At 41.9% G+C, this 22,713-nt stretch overlaps 1 protein-coding gene across 1 annotated transcript in view; it reads left to right on the top strand.

The window, feature by feature from the left end:
• Nucleotides 1-22,713, top strand: part of LOC127434049 (ciliary neurotrophic factor receptor subunit alpha-like) — a 290,499-nt gene that overhangs the window by 235,223 nt on the left and 32,563 nt on the right. The window contains exon 6 of the mRNA XM_051686497.1: nucleotides 974-1,137. Within this exon, the coding sequence (XP_051542457.1) occupies nucleotides 974-1,137 (164 nt within the window). The remainder of the gene's footprint in view (nucleotides 1-973; nucleotides 1,138-22,713) is intronic.

Genomic DNA, 22,713 nt, shown 5'->3' with positions numbered 1-22,713 from the left:
GTTTAAGCTGGCTTTTCCATCCTAGCATGCCTAGACATAAAAAAAAAAATTATTTGATTAGCCAACATCTAAACAACATCTACAGTGTCAAAGTCGTGAAGAGTGTTTTGCTTAAGCCAGGTCAAGGCCTGAGTTATAAATCCTGAACACACTTTGTGTCCACTATGAATAGTAAAGCGAGCAGAACCATCTCTTTGTCTTCTTTGTGTGTGTGTTTTTGAGTGACGGAATCTAAAACAGCAGAGCAAACAGAACGAACCCAGGCCACGGCAGCTCAAGAAGAAGAAAAAGGCCACCCTGTTGCACTCTGGGTTTTTTTACTCCATAATCCTTTGCTCCAAAAACACTTTCCTTATTTTCAAGGGACACATTTGCTTAATGGACATCTGGAGAAATTTCACAGTGTGGCTTCTTGAAGAGACGTGTGTATTATGTCAAACCGATTTTCTGCTCAGATGGACGATCACAGGATTATAAAGAGCAAATCTCAACACTATTCATCATTCATGTCTTTTTCAATTACAGCTTTTGCTTGTGGCAATTTTCAAGAGTAGTTTTGTCTGTTAACCACTTTTTAAACTGTATCCTTGTTGTACTGTGCCTTGTCACAACTGATATACCTTTAGCAGTCAACATTAGGGGTACTTTTTCTGTGGCTCATCCATCTTTTAACCCCTTCTAAATTGTATTAAAGCAAACAGAATTTTCATTTTTGGGAACGGTTCTGCAGTGGTTAGCACTGTCACCACACAACAAGAAGATCCTAGGTTAGCACTATGGTTGACTGGGCACCTGTTCGGGGTGTTTTACTGCCTTTGACCCAAGGTAGCTGGGATAGGCTTCAGCACCTCCTTTACCCTAAATAGGATAAGTGGATTGGATGGATGGATGGATGGATGGGTGGATGGATGCTGTTCCTGAAGATACTTTTGATTGGTCATGAGCTTACATTGACATCCCTTTGGTCCAACAGTGAAACCAGATCCTCCTGAGAAGGTGGTGGCCAAACCGGTTGCCAACAATGCACGAAGACTGGAGGTGACCTGGAACAGCCCCTCAACGTGGCCCGATGTGGAGTCCTTCCCACTGAAGTACTTCTTGCGCTACCGGCCACTCATAAGAGACCAGTGGCAGCATGTAAGTGTTGACAACTGCTTCTGTGGCTTCCTTTCCTTGTAGGTCATTTTCATTGTAAAAGCAGTTTCATAAACCCTTACCTCCCGAAAAGTTCATTTTAGACCAGCATAAAATTTCAGGCTGGTTGTGCTAGTTAGTGCTGGTTTGGTGCTGGCAGATTTTAGCTGCATAACTTTTGACCTACTTTCACGAATTCACAGTGTGATCAGTCTGCTGGTTAAGCTGGTCAACTAATGCATTCTTATTAGTTTAGACATCTGAACAGATAAGTTGTCTGTGGTGGGGACCAATCAGCCAATGCACACAACACAATATATGCTGGTGAACAGCTATGTTGGTCTTTTTAGCAGGGTTTAGAATACTGTTGCAACCATACTTCATTTTCTACAAGAATACAGCATACTTTGGGGTTAATGTGTGCCGATGTGATTTTGTACCATTGCCAGGTCTCTGCATGAGTCCAATTGTGTCCCCTCTACTCATCAGAATGAAACTAGACATGTCCTTTGGAAACTGATTTGCTCAATAAGAAGTCAGTCGGAGTTCTAGAGACAGTTGAAAACTAGATAATTTATGTCCCATAGTCTCAGCTGATGTATGCTGCCTTCCTGCTGAAATGAGAGCCCTGTACATCAACCAAATAATAGTTCTCACATTGAGGCATCTTGGAATTCTTGAATTTATCCCTATTACATATCAAAGGGTTAAAGTAAGGCATAGAGTGCATAATGTTTATAAAAATATTCAAATGCAATAGGTCTATTCAAACTTTTAAAGGGGAGAAAAAAATTATTTCTATAAATTGTTAATATCAAAGGCAGTGTGTCCAATCATACTCTGTGTTTTTTATTTGTTTTTTGCCGCAAATGCATCTGTCACTTGGTAGAAGGTACACAAATTAGACAGAGTCCAACACTGACAGGTTGTGTGACATGCCCTCTTCCTCAAAAACCATGAACAAATTTTGCAAGGTAAAAGAAAATATTTACCCAGACGATGTGTGGTTAAATACTTGCTCACTTGCAATGAGTATAAAAATAGTATGTGCCAACCACATTGTCAGGTCACCACTTGATGTTCAATATAAAATCTGGTCCCTGAAGCAAAACTAGTTGAGAACCACTGATCTATAGGACTTAGTGGTCTGTATATATGATAGAACAAATTAATGAAGTGTCTAAATTTATAAATGCTACTTACTACAATTACAAAAGACTCCATCAATCAAACTAAATGTATTTCCAAATGCCAACCAGGGTTGTGTAGAGGAAAGATGCCATACTTCACAACACTACACATCTTATTCCTCAAACAGAATTCAACTAAATTTCCAAAATAACTATTACTCAGTGCTGTACCAAACTTATTTTAGTTCTCTGAGACCTCTACTCCTCTGAAACAAACCATATCAGCCCAAAGCAAGCTTATATCAGCTTGAAGCAAAGACCATATTGAGGTCCATCACATCGAGGTGGAAAACTCATCCATCTTTTGCAGGGCCACATTTCAGCTGTGCCTCATGTGCGCTCACATAGTGTATCACGGAGAGGGGGCTTCTAATAGATGAAAGAGCCGGCTCGGCATGGGGAGCGCAGTGTAAGAAGCCATTCATTCTGCTGAGGAATGAGGAGGTGGCAGGTGGAACAGACCTTGTTAAGCGATGGATGACTCAGAGATGCCTGCGATCTGATGCTAAAATGTGGCATGGAAACAATTATGTGCTTTCAGTTAGTGGATGATGTCCCTTAGTCATTACTATTTTAAATTAATAATAAAAAAATTTAACACTTTATTTTACAGTGCCTTTGTTACACCTATTACACGTTCCTATTATAATATTAACAATATGCAAGTACAAGCACCTCAACAAAATAATTACACAGTAAATAGATATAGTTCAATAGTTTTACTCAGTAATTACCACTGTAAATACACAGTAACATGAACAGTGTAAAATAAAGTGTGTGAAGTTGGATTCAGTTGCAGGTATACAAACATAACTCTGATAATATTACCCTCAATTAGCAATTTCTTGGGTTACAGACCAATGCTTTTCTATGCTGTAGTTTTCTTGATGGTACTTTGCATGCTATTATGTAGTTGCTATGGTGTTGTGGGTAGTTGTTAGCATGTTACTGTGCAGTTGCTATGGTGTTCTAGGTGGTTGCTAGGGTGTTTTGGGTGTTTGTCAATATGATGCTATGCAATTGCTAGGGTGTTTGGGGTGGTTGCAAGGGCATTGTTGTGTGGTTGTTAGGATGTTTTGGTTGGTTGCCAGGGCATTGCTATCTGGTTGCTTTTGGATGCTTGTCGGGGCATTACAATGCAGTTCCTATGGTATTCTGGGTGTTTGTTAGTATGTTGCTGTGCAGTTGCTTGGGTTTTCTAGGTGATTGCCAGGGAATTGTTATGCAGTTGCTAGGGTGTTTTGGGTTGTTGTTAGCATGTTGTTATGCAGTTGCTTGGGTTTTCCAAATAGTTTCCAGGGCATTGCTAGCAGTTTCTATGGTGCTCTGGTTGGTTGTTAGCATGATGCTGTGCAGTTACTAGAGTGTTCTATGTGGTTGCTAGGGGGTTTCAGTGATTGTTAGCATTTTGCTTTGCAGTTGCTTGGGTGCAGTTGCTATATGGTTGCTAGGGTGTTTGGTTGGTTGTATCATGTTGTTATGCAGTTGCTAGGATGTTCTAGGTTGTTTCGAGGTCATTGCTATGCAATTGCTAGGGTGTTTTGGGTGGTTGTCAGCATGTTGCAAGGTGTTCTAGGTGGTTGCCAAGGCATTATGTCGTTGCTAGATTGTTTTAAGTAGTTGTTAGGTTGTTAGATGTTGTTAGAATGTTGTTAGCACATTGCTGTGCTGTTACTAAGTAGTTCTAGTTGGTTGCTAAGGCATTGCTAGATGGTTGAAAGGATTTTCTGGGTGGCTAGGTATGATTAATAATAGTGACACTTGCTTTAGAAAACAACACTAACAAATACACAAAAAAAAAAAAAAAACATATATATATATATAGAATATGTACTGTATAAACAATAAACAATCTGTACATAATACACATTTTTAACAAAAACAGAACATACACAAAAAGCACAGCTAAGAGGAAAAAGCTTACTATGGACCCATGATGTTAATTCTCAGTTAAGTATGACTTAGAATAGTCATTTTTGCACAGAGAACTGTCTATTTTGGAGACTTATTTTGGATTAATTTGTGACTGCTTTGACACAAATAAAGCAATCTCTCATAAGAGCTTAGTGGAAAATAAACTGAACATCTCAGAGCTATATTAAGAGATCAATACAAATTTTCCTGCATCCATGAAGTCATATCTAAATTCCAATAATAAAACATCAAAACTGTACCTTAAGTAATAGATAGTTCCATGATCCATCTATTGAAACTCAAATGAAACCATAAAAATGTCCTGGTTACTTTCGTAACCTCCGTTCCCTGATGGAGGGAGCGAGACATTGTGTCAATGTAGTGACACTAGGGGTCACTCTTGGGAGCCCCAAACACCTCTACTTTTTGAAAAAAGGCCAATAGGAATTGGCGAGTGGAATTTGCATGTCACTCCCTGGACATACGGGTATAAAAGGAGCTGGTATGCAACCACTCATTCAGGTTTTGTGCTGAGGAGCCGAGACAAGGTCCTGGCCATTTCAGCAGGTAGTTCAGTGTTCTGGCAAGAGGGACACAACGTCTCGTTCCCTCCATCAGGGAACGGAGGTTACGAAAGTAACCAGGACGTTCCCTATCTGTCACTCACTCGACGTTGTGTCGATGTAGTGACACTAGGGGTCCCTTTACAAAACGCCACAACTAGCTGAACTGTGTTACGTGGACCAGCGGTGCGAGACGGGCAGACCACTGTGTGCCTCGTAGCCAGTGCACCAGGCGTCACATAACCTCCCCCAACAGTCTTATGAGCGTCGAATGGTCCTTCGGGAACAAGTCGACTGCCCAAAAAATAGGGACAGGCTAGCCCAGCCGTGGCCTCTTTTCCTCTTTTTTCTCCCCAAAAAGAATGGAATTTGTTAACCGACTGGGGGCCATAAATATCTACGTCAGTGGTGTGTCACTAACCAAGGGGAAGACACCACGGAGACCACACCCCGCCCAGAGAAAAGGAGTGGGGGTATTTTGAGTGGAAATATGTCACATGGTCTTACCGAGCCTTGTCGGAAGTATGTCATGTGGAGAAGTCCCATGGTAGGTCCTACCCGAGTGGGGAGGAGTTTCTACAAACATGGTGACAGGGGCAGAGGGGCCTCTGCCCAAGGAAGACGCAGTTTACCGACAGGGAAACGATTTAGTAGAAGATATCACATTGGGTCATCTACGGGGAACCAGCACATGTGGAGCACCTACCTCAGTACAGGGCCTAATTAGCACACGTACTGTGCCGGCAGCAAGTTTCTATGCAAACTCATCTGCCACAGGGCTAAGGAGGAAATTCATCCAGGGATCACAGCTTGTAAAAAACGACTGCGAGTCAAAAGCGCATGTCTAAAACCCAAAACCCGGCCAGCTGTCCTAGAACTTACCTGCTCGTACCTGACAACACACGGGATGAAACCGGCTCAACCCGGAGATTATAGAACCTCGCAAAGGTGTTGGGTGTTGCCCAGCCTGCTGCTCTGCAGATGTCTGCCAAAGAGGCACCACTGGTCAGGGCCCAGGATGCCGCTACACTCCTAGTAGTGTGGGCTTGTAGCCCCACGGGGGGCGGCACGTCCTGAGCATGATATGCCATCATGATGGAGTCAACGACCCAGTGGGCGATCCTCTGTTTGGAGATAGTGCTTCCTTTCCACTGTCCACCAAAGCAGACAAAGAGCTGCTCAGAGCTTCTAAAGCTCTGCGTACGATCCAAATAGATGTGTAAAGCATGCACTGGACACAGCAATGCCAAGGCTGGGTCTGCCTCCTCCTGGGGCAGCGCTTGTAGGTTCACCACCTGATCCCTAAAAGGGGTCGTGGGAACCTTGGGCACATAGCCCGGTCCGGGTCTCAGGATCACGTGGAAGTAACCCAGACCGAACTCCAGGCACGATTCGCTGACAGAGAACGCTTGCCAACCCTCTTGTTGGAAGTGAGCACAGTCAGGAGGGCAGTCTTCAAAGACAGTGCCTTAAGCTCAACTGACTCCAGGGGCTCAAAGGGAGCTCCCCGTAGACCCCGAAGGACTACAGAAAGGTCCCATGAGGGGATGAGGTGCGGTCTGGAGGGATTCAACCTCCTAGTGCCTCTCAGGAACCTGATGATCAAGTGGTGCTTCCCCAAATACTTACCATCCACTGCATCGTGATGTGCCGAAATTTACGGCTACATACACCTTCAAGGTGGAGGGGGACAGCCGCCCTTCCAAACTCTCCTGCAGGAAGGAAAGCACCGATCCGACTGCGCATCTCTGGGGGTCTTCGCTTCAGGAAGAACACCACTTAGTGAACAGACGCCACTTCAAGGCATACAGGAGCCTTGTAGAGGGAGCCCTAGCCTGAGTGATCATGTCTACCACTGCGGGTGTCCGGGGGAGTGGCATGCAAATTTCACTCGCCAATTCCCATTGGCCTTTTTTCAAAAAGCAGAGGTGTTTGGGGCTCCCAAGAGTGACCCCTAGTGTCACTACATCGACACAACATCAAGTGAGTGACAGATAGGGAACAACAATAACTTGGTCAAAACCACAGCAATGCGGTACACTGACATGTACAGTACATAATTATAGAGTAGAAATAATTGGTATGGCTCAGATGAATGGACTGAGAAATTCAATGAATCAATATTTCTGCTCAGTTGTAATTGATTGAGCTGAGATGCAGAGGCATTCGGTACTGTGGAGCTTTAAAAAGCACTGACATTTAAGAGACCACTCAAAGAGCAACTAAAGTTTAGAATAATTAAAGAGAGAACTGCATACTTTCACACTCATTGAGTGATGATATTTGTAACTTTTCCTTCCCTTGAAGGTGGGAGAAAGAAATAACCAGACATTTACAGTGGCCCTAGAAAGTATTTGGACAGTGAAGCCTGTAATAAAAATGTATGACCGTCATTGCATTAGATAAAATATAAAAAGCAAATTGCATCTGCAAACAAATGTTCTGGTGTTATGGAGAAAGCTAAAATAGAATAGTTGCAATAATATTGTTATGTGTGCATTTAATTAGCATTTGCGTAACAGGGGAAATCATGTTAATTGCAAGTTTTTCTGGAGAGAGATGTGCATGATGAATAGAAACGATGGGAGCAGAGAAAAGATATGAGGAAGCTGTGAAATGACTGCATATGTTTCACGCTCTGTCTTTTGTCCAGGAAAGCAGCAGGATGAAGTGAGAAAAAAGCAAAGAGGGGCGGAGGAAAAAATGGTGTGGTGGGCCATTTTTTTCTTTGCTCCTTTCATTCCCAGAAATTATGTATTTAAACTTGGGCTTTAACAAGCTGCTGTGTTACCACTCAGCCAAATGAGAAACAATCTGCTCTTGACCACTGGGGGCTTCTGGGAGCCGGAGAGCAGAATTAATTTGCTCTGTTAGAGGCCAAGCTTCATAGAGCACCTTACAAGTGACTGAAATGTGACTGCAGATCAAATGGCACTTGGGTTATTGTACCTTTGGGCATCACAATGATAGACAACATTAAGGCCAAATCCACACAACACATTTTCCATTTGAAAATGCATTAATTTTCCTACATTTACAACTCCCATCCACACTGGAACGATGCTGAAAACTGAGAATTTCGAAAACATTATGAAATTGAAAATTGAGTTTTCAACTTCACCAGATTAATATGAACGTGGCCTAAAGCTTTAGTATAAGTATAACATACAATGCCAGAATTTGCATGCCATTCTTATTTGTTAGTTATGGTGGGTTGGACTGGAACCTACCATAGCAGAGCCAGAGTTTTGACTGTCAGCATAAAGTCTGGTCCACATTAGCTATGTTTCCATCCAAGTTGCGAAATTCATGCTTCGTTTGTTTCCATCCCATGTGTTTAAGAGAACAAAGTCGTCACTTCTGGGGAAATTGGTGCAAAATGGTATTTGACGCCACTGTAGCTCTTTTAATAAATGTAATAAATTACTTACGGTTAAGATCACACGTTACCAACATAGTTCAATGATTTGGTGTTTCCTGAAACCATAGTTCTAACAAACATCCGCAAACAACATCGCAAGGTTGTGTGGTTGGAACTACAGCTCTCCACCTGTGGTTAGCAGTATAATTTATTATTAGTTTGCTATGTGGACATCATTTGACATCGCTGAGGCTTCTATATCTTTCATTCCATATATATATTTTAAACAGTTAAGACTTTGAACACATTTACATGCATTTAAGAAAACTATTTATTCCGGGATTTGCAGAAAGCGGCGTTCTGAAATGTCACGTAAACACGTGTGCAGTCATTTAAGGGATTAAAGAGAAAGTGCTTTTTCACGCATGGTTTCTGTCAGAGAACGTGCCGTTTATGTGTTTATGTTAATGCATAAGTGCCGTTAATATGTTTTTGAAGAGTGTGCATATGCATATGCTTAAGTGCGTCAGGGGAACACCAAAGTCTGATGTAAAAGGAAATCCCACTATTGTAACGCAATGCATCTGTCACATTTACAAAGTGCATGCCGCTTTCGTGTCTTCAGCAGCTTTCTCGCATTAAACAGCTTTCTGGTGTACGTGCAAATAAGGTATTATAATTTAACATTTGCGGAAGTTATTACTCCACACCCTGAGTAACGTCATTAACGACAGCTCAGCCAACTTGGTTCGAACAATGGATGTACGATATAGTTACTATTGTTTCGGGAAACAGTCGTGACTAGCTAGTTCATTTCTACAACAATACATCGTACTATGGTGGTTACACAGTTAGTTATGTTGTTGTTCGGGAAACGCACCCCTGGATAGTAATAGTAGCCAATCATTTTGATAACAGGCTTTGGCTTTTCAGAATAACTAGAGCAACATTTCAAATGCTATTGTGAATTATGTATTTACATGGCTTGTTAAGGCAAAGTAACATGACTTTTTTTATGCACATCTATATTCCTACATATATAATTTCTATAGGGATAGATTTGATAAATGGGTTTCTATCATTCACCACTCCTTGTCTCTCTTCACTGGCTTCTGGTTGATGCACATATCAAATTCAAGGCTCTGATGCTTGTATACAGAGCAGTCACTGGGTCTGCTCCAGCATACCTAAAATCATTCCTGCAGAGCTACATACCCACCAGAAGCCTGCGGTCAGCTAATGAGCGGCGCCTTGTTGTACCAACACAAAGAGGCACCAAATCACTACAGTGGTGGTTTTGTTTTAAGAGTTTAGCAGTCTTATGGTTTGTAGATAGAAGCTGTCCCACAGCCTGCTGGTACAGAATCTGATGCTGCAGTACCATATGCCTGATGGCAGCAAAGAGAGCAATCCATCTGATGATCCTCCAAACTTTCCTCACACACCGCCTGGTGTAGATATCCTGGAGGGAGGGAAGCTCATCTCCGATGATGTGTTGTGCAGTTAGCACCACCCTCTGCAGAGCTTTGCAGTTGAAGGCGGAGCTGTTACCATACCAGGCAGTGATGCAGCCAGTCAGAATGCTCTCCACGGTACATGTGTAGAACAATCTGAGGATGTTGGTGCTCATATCAAACTTCCTCAGTCACCTGAGGAAGAAGAAGCGATGGAGCCTTCTTCACCACTGCCTCGGTGTGAACAGACCAGGTGAGGTCCTCCATGATATGAACACCGAAGAACTTAAAGCTGTAGACCCGCTTCACTGGTGTCCTGTTGATGGTGATGGGGGTGTGCATTCTGTCCTGTCTCCTGTAGTCTACCACCAGTTCCTTGGTCTTTTTGATGTTGAGAGGTGTTTCTCCTGGCACCAGTGTGTGCGCACCTCCTCTCTGTAGGCCTTTTATCGTTGTCGGTGATCAAGCTTACCACCGTCATGTCATCTGAAAATTTCACAGTGACGGAGCTGTGTGTGGCCATACAGTTGTGTGTGTACAAGGAGTACAGGACAGGGCTGAGAACACAGCCCTGTGGAGCACCAGTGTTGATGGTCAGCAGCAGTGAAGAGATGTTACTGCCCATTCTGACCACCTGGCATCTGCCTGACAGGAATTCTAGGATCCAGTTGCAAAGGGAGCTGTTCAGGCCCAGAGCCCGGAGTTTCATGGCAAGCTTGGTGGGCACTATGGTATTGAATGCTGAGCTGTAGTCCACAAACAGCATTCTTATATAAGTGTTTCTTTTGTCAAGGTGGGAGAGAGCAGTGTGTATGGTGGATGCTATGGCATCATCAGTGGAGTGGTTGCTGCGGTAAGCAAACTGCAGTGGGTCCAATGAGGCAGGCAGCACAGAGCAGAGCTAGAGCTAGTTGGTTCACGCATGCTTTGATGATGTGGCCTGGAATGCCATCTGGACCCGCAGCTTTATGGATATTCACCTGTCTGAAGGAATGTGTTACATCCGCAACAGAGACAGGGAGAGAACTAACCTCTGTAGTGTCTGCCGCGGGAGCTCTCTCCAAGAGGGCAGTGTTGTTTTCCTCGAAACAAGCATAGAATGTGTTAAGCTTGTCTGGAAGAGAGGCAGTGGTGTTCATAGTGGAGTTTTTATTCCCTTTGAAGTCCGTGATGATGTTTATTCCCTGCCACATGCTCCTTGGGTCGGTGGTGTTGAACTCCCTTGTCCCTGAACTAGTGTTTTGCTGCTCCATGGTTTTTCGGAGGGCATAACTGGCTTGTTTATGCTCCAAAAAACAATAAAAATAGTAAAAGTAAAAGCAATAGTCCAAAACCAGGTCCCCTCATGTGTTGCATGTAAAGTTTTGAAAGTATTTTTGTGTGATTGTCCTAAAGTTGGTTTTATTAAAGTCCACAGTCACAATAAATGTGGCCTCAGGGTGCACGGTTTCCTGCTAATTTATAATCCCATACAGTTCCTTGAGTGCCCGGTCTGTATTGGATTGTGGGGGGATATACACAGCTATAATAATGACTGCTGTAAATTCCCTCGGTAGCCAGAGTGATCGACACAAAAGCATGAGATATTCCAGATCGGGTCAGCAAAAGGAATTATAGAGAATATATAGAGTGTTCGTTCCTTCGATCACACCGAGAGTTGTTAATCATACACCCCCTCCTCTGATTTTCCCCAAAAGGTCTTTTGCTCTGTCCACGTGGTGCACGGAGAACCCCGTGGAGTCTGGAATCTCTGCAGACATCCAAGTTTCCATAAGGCAGAAAATGCGGCAGTCCCTCTGTGGCAGGGTGGAGGGTGGGGCCGGTTTGTGATTCCGCACACCTGGCCCCTAATAAGTCTGATGAAGCTTGAGAGGGATAAGGCCGACCGGAGATGGCAGTGCGGCAGAGAGAGAGTTACGGACAGCTGTCCGACACCTGTGTGTGTTTGTCTTTTTGGTTACGTTTATCATTAAACTATTATTTATATTGTAAAGCCGGTTCTCGCCTCCTCCTTTCCCTTTTACCTGTTACACCCTCATCTCGTTGGAAAGAGATTCATGCTCTCAGCTCACAGAGCTTGTTGTCATGAGACTGAACGTTTGCCAGTACAATGCTGGGTAGCTGGGGTCGATTTGCGCGACATCTTAGTCTGACGAGGATGCTTGCTCTCCTTCCCCTTTTCCGGCTAAGCTTCCGCAACCTGGCGGCCCAGACAAAGGGCTCTGCTGTTGTGTTTGAAAACAGCGGGTCGGCGATGAGGAACTCAGTGTCCGATTTTGGTGTGTAATTGAAGAACCAATCTCTAGAAGTGTTTGTTTGTTGTAGACAATAATGCAGACAACATCCAAGATGAAGAACATAAAAATTGCAAACAAAACAAACAATAAACTGCAGTATTGAGTCGGAGCTCGCAACATTTACTCGGCGCCATCTTGAAGATATCTTTGTGTTTCCATGCCAAAATATCCCAAAAAATGTATTCCCAAAATGTATCCTGACATCTATTGGTGTGGTTGCGGCATCACATAAAATCTACATTTTTCATTTAGTGATGCACAATTTATATTTTGCCTGATACCACAATATAAATGCTCTACTCACACTTAGCTATTATTATTTTATTAGATGAACCAGGGCCATTTCTAGGCATAAGCAAACTAGGTAGTTGCCTAGGCACCAATGAGAAGGCGCCACGCCCATCCCCCACCCCCAATCACCGCCAGAGTCAGCAATAGGGATCTTGCCTAACAGTGTTGCCATGTCCACTTATTATAAGCGACTTTGGATTTGTTTTTTCATGAAGTCACTTATGAATAAATGAAGTCACGGGCTGAGGTTTTTTGGGCTTGTTTCCAGAGTACAGTCGCTTTTTTGGGCTTACTGAAGTTTGTGCACCCAAAGCACAATAAACTGTGATCCATAATTAAAAACAGCTGCCAAATAGCCCCATCTATTGTTCAAGCCGCGCTCTACATCAATGTTGTCAAACACACTGCCAGTGGAAGAGTCATCTGACCCACGCAACGGTGGAATTCCGAATGCGAATACGCGCTTATAAGCACATTTCATCTGAAATTGAATTAGTGAGTGACAGGGCAGCCCAGTTCAACCTTGATCATGGCAATAATTAAAAAATAGACACAAAATAACTGACTCAAAAGGACAATTGAATGACCAATTATAAGACATCATTATGGATTGCAAGAAAGTTGTATCAGAATCAGAATGCGCTTTATTGCCAAGTGTAACAGTATAAAGTCAGGCAAAGTGGAGGCGGGAACCGGCTGAACAGTAAACATAAACTTTATTGGTAAACTGAAAACCAATATAAACAAACACGCAGCGCGGCCGCATACGTCTCTCTCTCTCTCGAACTGGCACCTCCGGCTCATCTTTATCCCCCTCCCGGCTGATTAGCCTGATTCAGCGTAACACTCCTCCATCACTCGACTCAGGTCGGGGAAACCCCCAGCATGACGCATTCCCTTCCTAGAGGGGGCCTTTGCCTTTCCGGCCGTGCCTGCTGGCAGGTCTTCCCCACCTTTCTGGAGCCCTGGGAGAGATGAGGGGAGGGAAAGGTGAGAGGGAAAGAGCGAGGTGGAGTGACAGAGAGAGAGAGAGAGAGAGAGGAGAGAGAGAAAAACTTGTTCGCCGGTTCCCGGACACGCTGTCGCCCGGTCCTCAACCGCTCTTCCGCCCTCTGGTGGATGCCAGCTTGCTCCTCCCCCAGTGGATGGCAGCGAGTCCTCCGGCCCCTGGTGGATGGAACCATTCCTCCCCTTCTTCAGCAGACGGCCTCGGCTTCTCCAGCTCTTGGCAGCCAACCTTGAAGGTGTACGTGGCCCCCTTGGGGCTTTGGGCACACTCCACCAGGAGTGTGGCAGCCTCCTGGGCCCCGACCAATGGTGCCTCTTTGGCAGACATCAGTAGATGTCCACTACACCCGAGGTGCAGGGGACCATACCACGCCCGTAGGAGCATTGGGGGAGGTTACGTGACGGCATGGTGCGCTGGCTACGAGGCACGCAATGGCCTGCCTGTCTTGCACCACCAGTCCACGTAACACAGTTCAGCTAGTTGTGGCATTTTGTATAGGGACACCTAGTGTCACTACATCGACACAATTTCGAGTGAGTGACAGATAGGGAACGTCTTGGTTACTTTCGTAACCTCCATTCCCTGATGGAGGGAACGAGATGTTGTGTCCCTCCTGCCACAACACTGAACTACCCGCTGAAATGGCCGGGACCTTGTCTTGGCTCCTCAGCACAAAACCTGAATGAGTGGTTGCGAGCCAGCTCCTTTTATACCCATAAGTCCAGGGCAGTGGCATGCAAATTCCACTCACCAATTCCCATTGGCCTTTTCTCAAAGATCAGAGGTGTTTGGGGCTCCCAAGAGTGACCCCTAGTGTCACTACATCGACACAACGTCTCTTCTCTCCATCAGGGAATAGAAGTTACGAAAGTAACGTTATTGAATTAAACATGTGAATTTACATATGAAAATGAGATATGTATTTACATTATTGCACTATGGGGGAGTCCTGAGGCAGTTTAATTGTTCATGAGGAAAATGGCCTGAGAGTAAAAACTGTTCTTGTGCCTGGATGTCCTGGCGCTTAGTGCTCTGTAGCACCGGCCAGAGGGCAACAGTTCAAAGAGGGAGTGGGCAGGGTGTGTGGGGTCCAGAGTGAATCTACACATAAGAAATTTCAAGCTCATTAAATATTTAGAGTAGAGAAAAACAGTATATATTCATTATAATATATTTAGCCAATAACTATGTTACTTTTAATTATGTAATATTCCCTGATATTTTCAGGTTTTTCATGACAGTGGGAACCCTGTAAAGAGCAGTGAGTGTGTGCTCCCTTTTATTTTATCCCAATATCTGTTATTAAAGCAGTATAAAGTTGATTCAGGACTTTATTAACTACAGAAGAACATGAATGCGCTCTGTGGGTAAAAAACAAGGTTTAACAAAATATAATGTGTCTGCATAACGTGACGTTTAGTCCTACCTAATGCTGATCTATGCTGATCAGTGATTAAGACCATGAGACTCTATACTTGATTATAGCTGCCTCAAACAAATGTCTTGAATATCTTTCAAAGATTTGATGCCACAAACCTTGACAATTTTGGAAAATCCAGATACTATTTCTTCCTGTGAAGTGCTTATTATTGCGGCCTCATAAACGAAACCTTGTTTCTTTTTGGACTACAGTATGAATGTGTCTTTGAATGGTTCCATCTGCTTGGATGGATGAATGAATTTATAAATTAATTTATTTGAAAAGGCATATTCCTTGTTTTTGGAACAACTATTTTCAATAATATCTTATTTCACTAAAAAACTGCCTGCATACACAAAAGCACGGTGCAATAATTGCCCTGTTCCTATTTTTCCTTTTCTTTTTTTTTTTTCTTTTTTCTTTTTTTTTTTTTTAATGGGCAGGTTCAAATATCAGCACACTTATGCTGATTTATTGACTAGTGGACCGTGTTTCATAAGACCCATTAGCTATTAGCGTGTGATGTCAGTTAGCAGTCACAGTCATGATATCACCCTGTGCCAGTGCTAGAGATGCAGTACCAGACAGCAGTGAGTCACGGCTTTATACCAGGGGGAAATAAGATGTCTGTGCTGTTGTCTTGTGCGTTTGGGTGTGTGTATGTATGTGTGTGAGACATTATGAACTCTTTGAACACCTAGCTGAGCTGAGTATATCTGACAGCATTTTTAGGACTTGGCATGTGGGTGGCTTCCAACAGATTAAGCAGCAGTGTATGGGGGAAAAAGGTCATATGAACAAAATATGTGTGTGTTTAGCTGTACTGGGAGCCTCTGAGATGTATAAATCTTATCAAACTATGCTCAGTCACGCCACGGTGCAGCTCAGGAGCTGGTGTTGTGTTTGTTGAGGTGACAGCAGGTGGAACACCTCATGACCTGTCCCTTCGTGTGGTCCCATCGACCACAGCCTGCATTCCCATCCTTATTTATGGATCTCATCAGAATTCAGTGCAGTGACGTTAGCAGGGACAGAGGCAGAAGGATAAAAAAAGGGCACTGTTTTTTATTTGTTTTATTTTTTTTTATTTTTTTTGAGTAGTAATTATAAATACTGAACTAATTTATTTGCTTTTTGAGTGTTTAACCATTTTTTTTGTATGTGTGTATATATATATATATATATATATATATATATATATATATATATATATATATATATATACTGTACATATTATTATTATCATTTATTTATTTATTTTTTAGTTTTTGACATGGTCTGTGATAACCCCATGTTTTTGACATGTGTCATAGTAAAACCATGGTATTTTTTAAAGTACCTTGGAGAACCATGACAGTATCATGAAATATGAACATGATCAATCATTCAGTACCATGGCATTACCCTGGTAACAGCACAGAGTAATTTTTTTGTTACAGGGCTCTTATGTTTTTCTTGTTCCATCACTCTTTTCACTTTCTCTCATCTCTGCTACCTCACTTTATCCTGTCATCTCTGCTGCTTCCACTCTGACCTTGTCATCACCTTTATTTAACTGACACTTCTTATATTACTTTATCTTCATTTATTTTAATATTCATATTATGTTATTTTCTGTATCCTGTCATTAATATTTATAAATATACAGGACCTTAACCCAATAATATGGTGAAACCATGGTACAATGATGATGTTGTCAAGATACCATGGTTTTGAATGGTTATCATGGTGGCCTACATGTCCAAAAAATGGTAATACCATGGTATTATTCTGAAAGTTATTAGTCTTATTGCTAATTAGTTTTCACAAAACCAAACTGGCTTTGGCTGAGCCAGACAGCTCCTTCAGTTTATGTCAATATTATGTAATAGACAAATTGAATGTCTGTCACTGAAAGCGACGTGACCGCTCACATTATAATGAATAAATCTGTCAACACTGCAGGTGCGCAATGTCGGAAATGCAGTAGCAATCGAGTATTATTCTTTTGATGAACTTACAATACAATACATGGAGTGGACTTTTTATCTGACCTGTTACTCATCTGAGGTAATGGCACTTCAATGCTCCGGGCTGGGGCAAATTCAAAACTGGAAAGCTCATTCAAAACGAAGGTGAAAAAAAAAATTTCTCGAAGGGCCCTTCCACAAGACTGTTAGCGAAGGGTACATTCATACAGTAATGCCATGTTTCCTTCAGAGTACCCACTTCAGGGGCTCTGCACTTTGGAATGAGTATAGGGCATAGGGAGGATCAATTGCGATTGGAATCTGCCCCAATCTGCTATTGCGGGCGCTCTTAAAGGCACCGGGTGCTCTTAAAGGCTCTTAAAGGCTCTTAAAGGCCCACGATTTACAAAGAAATCTCATAATAACACATTATTACTGTTATTGTGAGATTATTACGAGATTTACATTTTGTTTTATTTAACTATTTTTATTTAATTATTAAAATGTCTCCCCTTTTTCTGGGGACCAAAAGGGCACCTTTAAATTTGTGAACACTTGTGCCCCTGCTGCCCCCGTCCTGTGAACATCACAGATTTAGGGTATATAACGGTGGAGTATAGTCCACACCAAACGCACAAGCGCATCTAGCCACTGAGGTATACTTCATGTCAAGCTTCTGCTGAGTTCACTGCATCCTTTTCTTTTATGAGCGTTTTCTGTCTTATTTTCACTGTTTTACTTGTTTTAAAGTGCAACCTTGTGACTTCACATGAATAGATATCTCAGCGGGTTTGTTAAAGATGTTTGATTTGCAGATTAATGCATCCTCCACTGAAAACACTGGCCATGAGCCAGTCAACAGTTTTTATATTTGAGCTGATTGAGAAAATTGCACCATTGAACTAACTATGGAGCCAGAATGATCTCAAAAAGAATATATTTACAAAATCCAATTCATAAATGCACAGCACAATTCACATTCACAAAATCAAATTCATAAATGCAAAATACAATTCATAAATACACAAGTGAGAGCACAGATATTTCCCCGATTGCCCACACAAATACATCTCACTTAAATAAATTCAAAAACTTTTACAAATACGTATCTGTCAAGTTCTTGAATTAATTTGCATCAAAACATTTGTGAATGTTGTTACATTTATTTATGGATCGTTGAATCTGCATTTGCAAATCGTCACATGTGTGGATCGCTTTGGATTCACGTGTGGCTTTTTTGAGACTTTCCTGCCATGTATCAATTCACAAATTGTGAATCTGACTTTTTATGAAGTCCTCTTTAGCCAATAACATTGAGATTTTAATCCACCAATCATAACACGCCTTGCTGAACTCGATCATGATTTCCCGTTTCCCCGTTACCATAGTTACTCATTCATTCCTATGAGAACAACAGGGAGAAATATCCAATAGATTTGGCTATTTTAACAACGAAAAACATGACGAAAAGCTGTTGTGTAGTTTTTTGCACTTTAGACAAAGCCAAAAAGCCAGAACTGATTTTTTTTTTATCACCTTTCAGCCATACAGAAGCCCAAAGAAGAGCACCGTGGCTGCAGTTGACCAAATGCTGGATACCTGGTTTAGTGTGTTTGAAAAACATTCGAGCGGATTCAATTGTAAAATTAAAATAATTAAAGGTCTTCCATTGAAATATCACAAGTTTCACCTCTTAATTTTGTTTATTTTTGGTGTAGAATCATTTTAAAATATCATTAATGTGTGGACAAAACACTTGAATAATCATATTAAAAGATACAAATAAACGTGTTTATGATGTAAACAAAGCAGTTAAATGTTGTAGATCCCAATCAAATAAAACATTACTGTGAAAATCGTAAATGTAAACTTCTGTACTGAGACTACTGAACTGTATGACTCAACAGCTTGCAGCCTCAGTGCTCTTCTTTAGGCTTCTATATGGTTGAAAGTCTAAAAAAATGTTTGGCTTTGTCTGAAGTGCAAAAAACTACACAACAGCTTTTTTGTTAAAATAACCAAATCTATCAGATAATTCTCCCCGTTGTTCTCATAGGAATGAATGGTAACGGGGAAATGCTGAACAAAGATCGAATGCACCCAATATCCACCTGAGTTCAGCCAGGCGTGTTATGATTGGAGGATTAAAAGCTCAGTAACCTTGTTTCCAGGGCTGGATTGGTAATCTGGCATACCAAGCATTTTCCCAGTGGGCCGACGCACTTTGGGGCCGATCAGGGGTGGACTGGCCATCGGGAGACCCGGGTGGGCCGGTGGGCCAGCCAAGAAACGGGCCGAATGGGCCGCGATAAGCTGAACGGGCCACAAAACGGTGACGTGATATGCCGAAAGGGGCAGCAATATGCAGAAAAGGACAGCGAACCCCACCCCAAAACAACTTGTCAAATCCCAGGCCGATTTATTTTTCTGGAAAGAAAATTGAAAATTGTACATTATTTGGCCATTTTGTAGATAAATTTGTGATAGATATACGTGCCAGGTCTTTAAAGATCCAAATATGTAAGTGTTTGGTGGAATTCCTATGCATTTAAGCGTTAAATAAGGGTTAAAGAAATAGGGTGACAACATTAAATTGAACATACATTAACAGTATACATAACATACACTAATAATAAATCTAGAAAACACCCTATTGTATATAACTTAATGGAAACATATTGATAAACATCAGCAATTGACAAAATATTTCGCTTAAAAAAAGAAAGCAAATTTACTTTAAGACTGTGCCAAGCTCAAGTAAATCAGTGAATCAATTACATAAACTACACTGCCTGGCACAAAAAGTCGCCTTTTGGATTTAAATAAGCAGATACTTAAGAGCCTATGATTGGATCATTATTGCAGTGATTAATATGTTTCAGCTGGCAACAATTCTTTTAACCCTAACTGATGCAGTGTGTAGCTTCTCATTTCTTAAACAACCATGTCGGAAGACGTATCCCGAGATTGTGGAAAAGATGTTACTGTGTTTCAGAAGGGGCAAATTATTGGCCTGCATCCAGTAAAGAAAACAACTAAGGAGATTGGTGAAATCACTGGAATTGGGTTAAGAACTGCCCAACACATTATTAAAACCTGGAAGGATAGTGGTGAACCGTCAGCTTCACGGAAGAAATGTGATCAGAAAAAAATCTTGAATGAGCATTGGAAAAGGGTCATGTGGTCTGATGAGTCCAGATTTACCCTATTCCAAAGCAATAGGCACGTCAGTGTAAGAAGGGAAGCACATGAAGCGATGCACCCGTCATGCATACTGCCCACTGTAGAAGCCTCTGGAGGCAGTTTTATGATCTGGGGTTGCTTCAGTTGGTCAGGTTGAGGCTCAGCAACATTATGCGGTAATAACATGAAGTCGGCTGACTACCTGAATGTACTGAATGACCAGGTTATCCCATCAATGGATTTTGTTCTTCCCTAATGGCACAGGCATATTCCAGCATGACAATGCCACAATTCATCAACCTCAAATTGTGAAAGAGTTGTTCAGGGAGCATGAGTAATAATTTTCACACATGAATTGGCCACCACAGAGTCCTGACCTTATCCCCATTGAAAGTCTTTGGGATATGCTTGAGAAGACTTTACAGAGAGGTTTGACTCTCCCATCATCAATACAAGATTTCTGCCAAAAATAATGCAAATCTGGATGGAAATACATTTTGTGACGTTGCATAAGGTTGTCGAAACAATGCCACAACAAATGCGCACCGTAATTAAAGCTAAAGGCGGTCCAACGAAATATTAGAGTATGCAAATTTTTTGGGGGCTTGGCAGTGTAGTTCATTTACATGAACCAATGCTAAATTCAAGTTAATTGGGTTTTTTTTTTTTTTAACCAGTTCATTGAAATATTTTACCAATAGCGTTAGTTTGGAATGGAACTAAAGTTTTTTTGTGTGTTTTTTTTTTAGCAATGGAAGACTAAAGGAGTGTTTAGGAAATCCTATTTCATAAACATTATTTTTGCAATTACATTTGGTGGTGCTACAGACATTTCACTCTTCTACTTTAATGGTCCTAAAAATGGCATGATTTTCTTGATGAAATTGTGAATGTTTTTCACACACTCTGAAATCCATGATTGTCATATTCATTCTTCAATCTCATGCATGCAAAAAGTAAAGCTGTCATCTTGACTTCAATTCACCCAGACTTGTCTCGCTCTCCATGTGCTTATTACCCTCAATTCCCTTCTTTCATTCATTCTCTGATTTCTCCCTCCCTTCCCCTGGAACACTGCACCCCCACCCCAGCCACCCCAGCCACCCCACGTTTAATGGCCTTTTGTGCATCTGCCAAAAGAGTCTCTTATCCTCCAGGCCACACTTAGATTAATCAATAGCCCCACCATTGCAGTACCATTAGCATGGTAAAGGAAATTAGAGGGAGAAAAAGGGGTATTCAAGCATCCTTCGTGAAAGTCTTATTCTGCACACCAACCAGCACCAGTTTTTACCTCTCCTACTGGCAGGCAAATACACACAAATGAAACATTTATATGTCTCGCAGTCACAAAATGTTTTTTTTTTTTTGTTTTTTTTTTTTGCTTGCACTCTAAACCCTTTGTCACAATTATTCCATTATAATCAATGAAGCTAATGAAGTTTAAACTACTAGTGTGCAAGTTTTTCTTGTTTTGATGCTTTTTTAATTATGACATGAGCATCGTAGTATTGTTCTGTATAGACAGGCTGTCTGCCTCACCCACATGCATAACGTGCATGTATAAATGTAACACGCCAGGCGCTGCTGAGTAGATGTTCATAATATCATTGGCAGTAATTGCCCTTTGCAGCCCTGTCGTCAAAGATTAAGGGTGTGCAGCAAAGCTATTATCTGTATCTGTATCTGTTGCAATGGCAAAATTAGTTGTATCTGTATTCAGATATAAACGGATGTGGGGCTTAAACTGGAAGTGTGTCAAAACTAAATGAAAAGCCCATTATTTAAATGCAACTCTGTTCTATTTATTGTTCCCATATAGCAAATATGCCTAATATGCAAATATGCCTAAAGAAAAATTTGCCCGCAGAACAGCGCGCTGTTCACACTGAGAAGTACATACACAATATAGGCTATTCATTTAATTTAATCACAGCATTTTTTCGGTTTTTAAAAATCACATATGACGTTATCACAATATTGATGTTGTTTTGATTTATGATGTACTCTTTAGGAAATCAAGTGGCCAAATGAAAAGCGCATTAAAATCATTGCGATATTCACAATTTTGCTTAATTTTATATCCCCAGTAAAGTCTTTGCAATGATATCCCAGCCTTACACAACCCTGAAGTCTTTGCTTATTCTTTGCAGGTGACTTGCATTTGCTTGCATTTTCATTAATAAAGTTTACACTTTAGTCATCTTAAGTTAAAAGACTTATCATTGCATTGTAAATTTAGATATTTTTATTTAAAATTACGCTTTATCCTTGTGCTTGTTGGATAATATTTTTTTCTTAGATGTGCACAGTAAATGGAGACTGCTATGTGGCCCTCCGATTTAAACTTGACATCACACAATGTGCATTTTCATTCATAAAGTTTATACACTGCTGAGCCACAACATTATGACCACCTGCCTAATATGCTGTTGGTCCTCTGCATGCCACCAAAACAGCGCAGACCCACAGAGGCATGGACTCTACAAGGCCCCTGAAGGTGTACTTTGGTATCTGGCACCAAGACATTAGAATTCCGAATATCATAGAAATACCATTGTGTAACACAGCTCAATGGAAAGGAGGAGGCAAGAACCGGCTTGGTAATATAAATAATAGTTTAATAATAAACTGATCCAAAAGACAAACACACACAGGTGCCCGTAACTCTCTCTCTTTCGCACTGCCATCTCCAGTCGCCTTTATCCCTCTTGAGCTTGATCAGCCTGATTAGGGGCCGGGTGTGCAGAATCACGACCCGGCCCCGCCCTCTGCCCTGCCACATTCCTCCCTCGTTCTCTCAGGCAAGGGAGCCCCCGGCATGACGTACACCCCCCCCCTTTTCCGGGGGGAGGGGGCATGCCCTTCCGGCCCCGTCTGCCGGCAGGTCATCCCCGCCTTCCTGGATCTGGGAGGGGACAAGGGTGGGAAACAACAAAAAAAAAAAA

Source organism: Myxocyprinus asiaticus, chromosome 43 (genome assembly GCF_019703515.2).
Source record: "Myxocyprinus asiaticus isolate MX2 ecotype Aquarium Trade chromosome 43, UBuf_Myxa_2, whole genome shotgun sequence".
NCBI lineage: Eukaryota > Metazoa > Chordata > Actinopteri > Cypriniformes > Catostomidae > Myxocyprinus > Myxocyprinus asiaticus.
The sequence above is the reverse complement of the archived record's forward strand: the minus strand, read 5'-3'. Positions and strand labels throughout refer to the sequence as shown.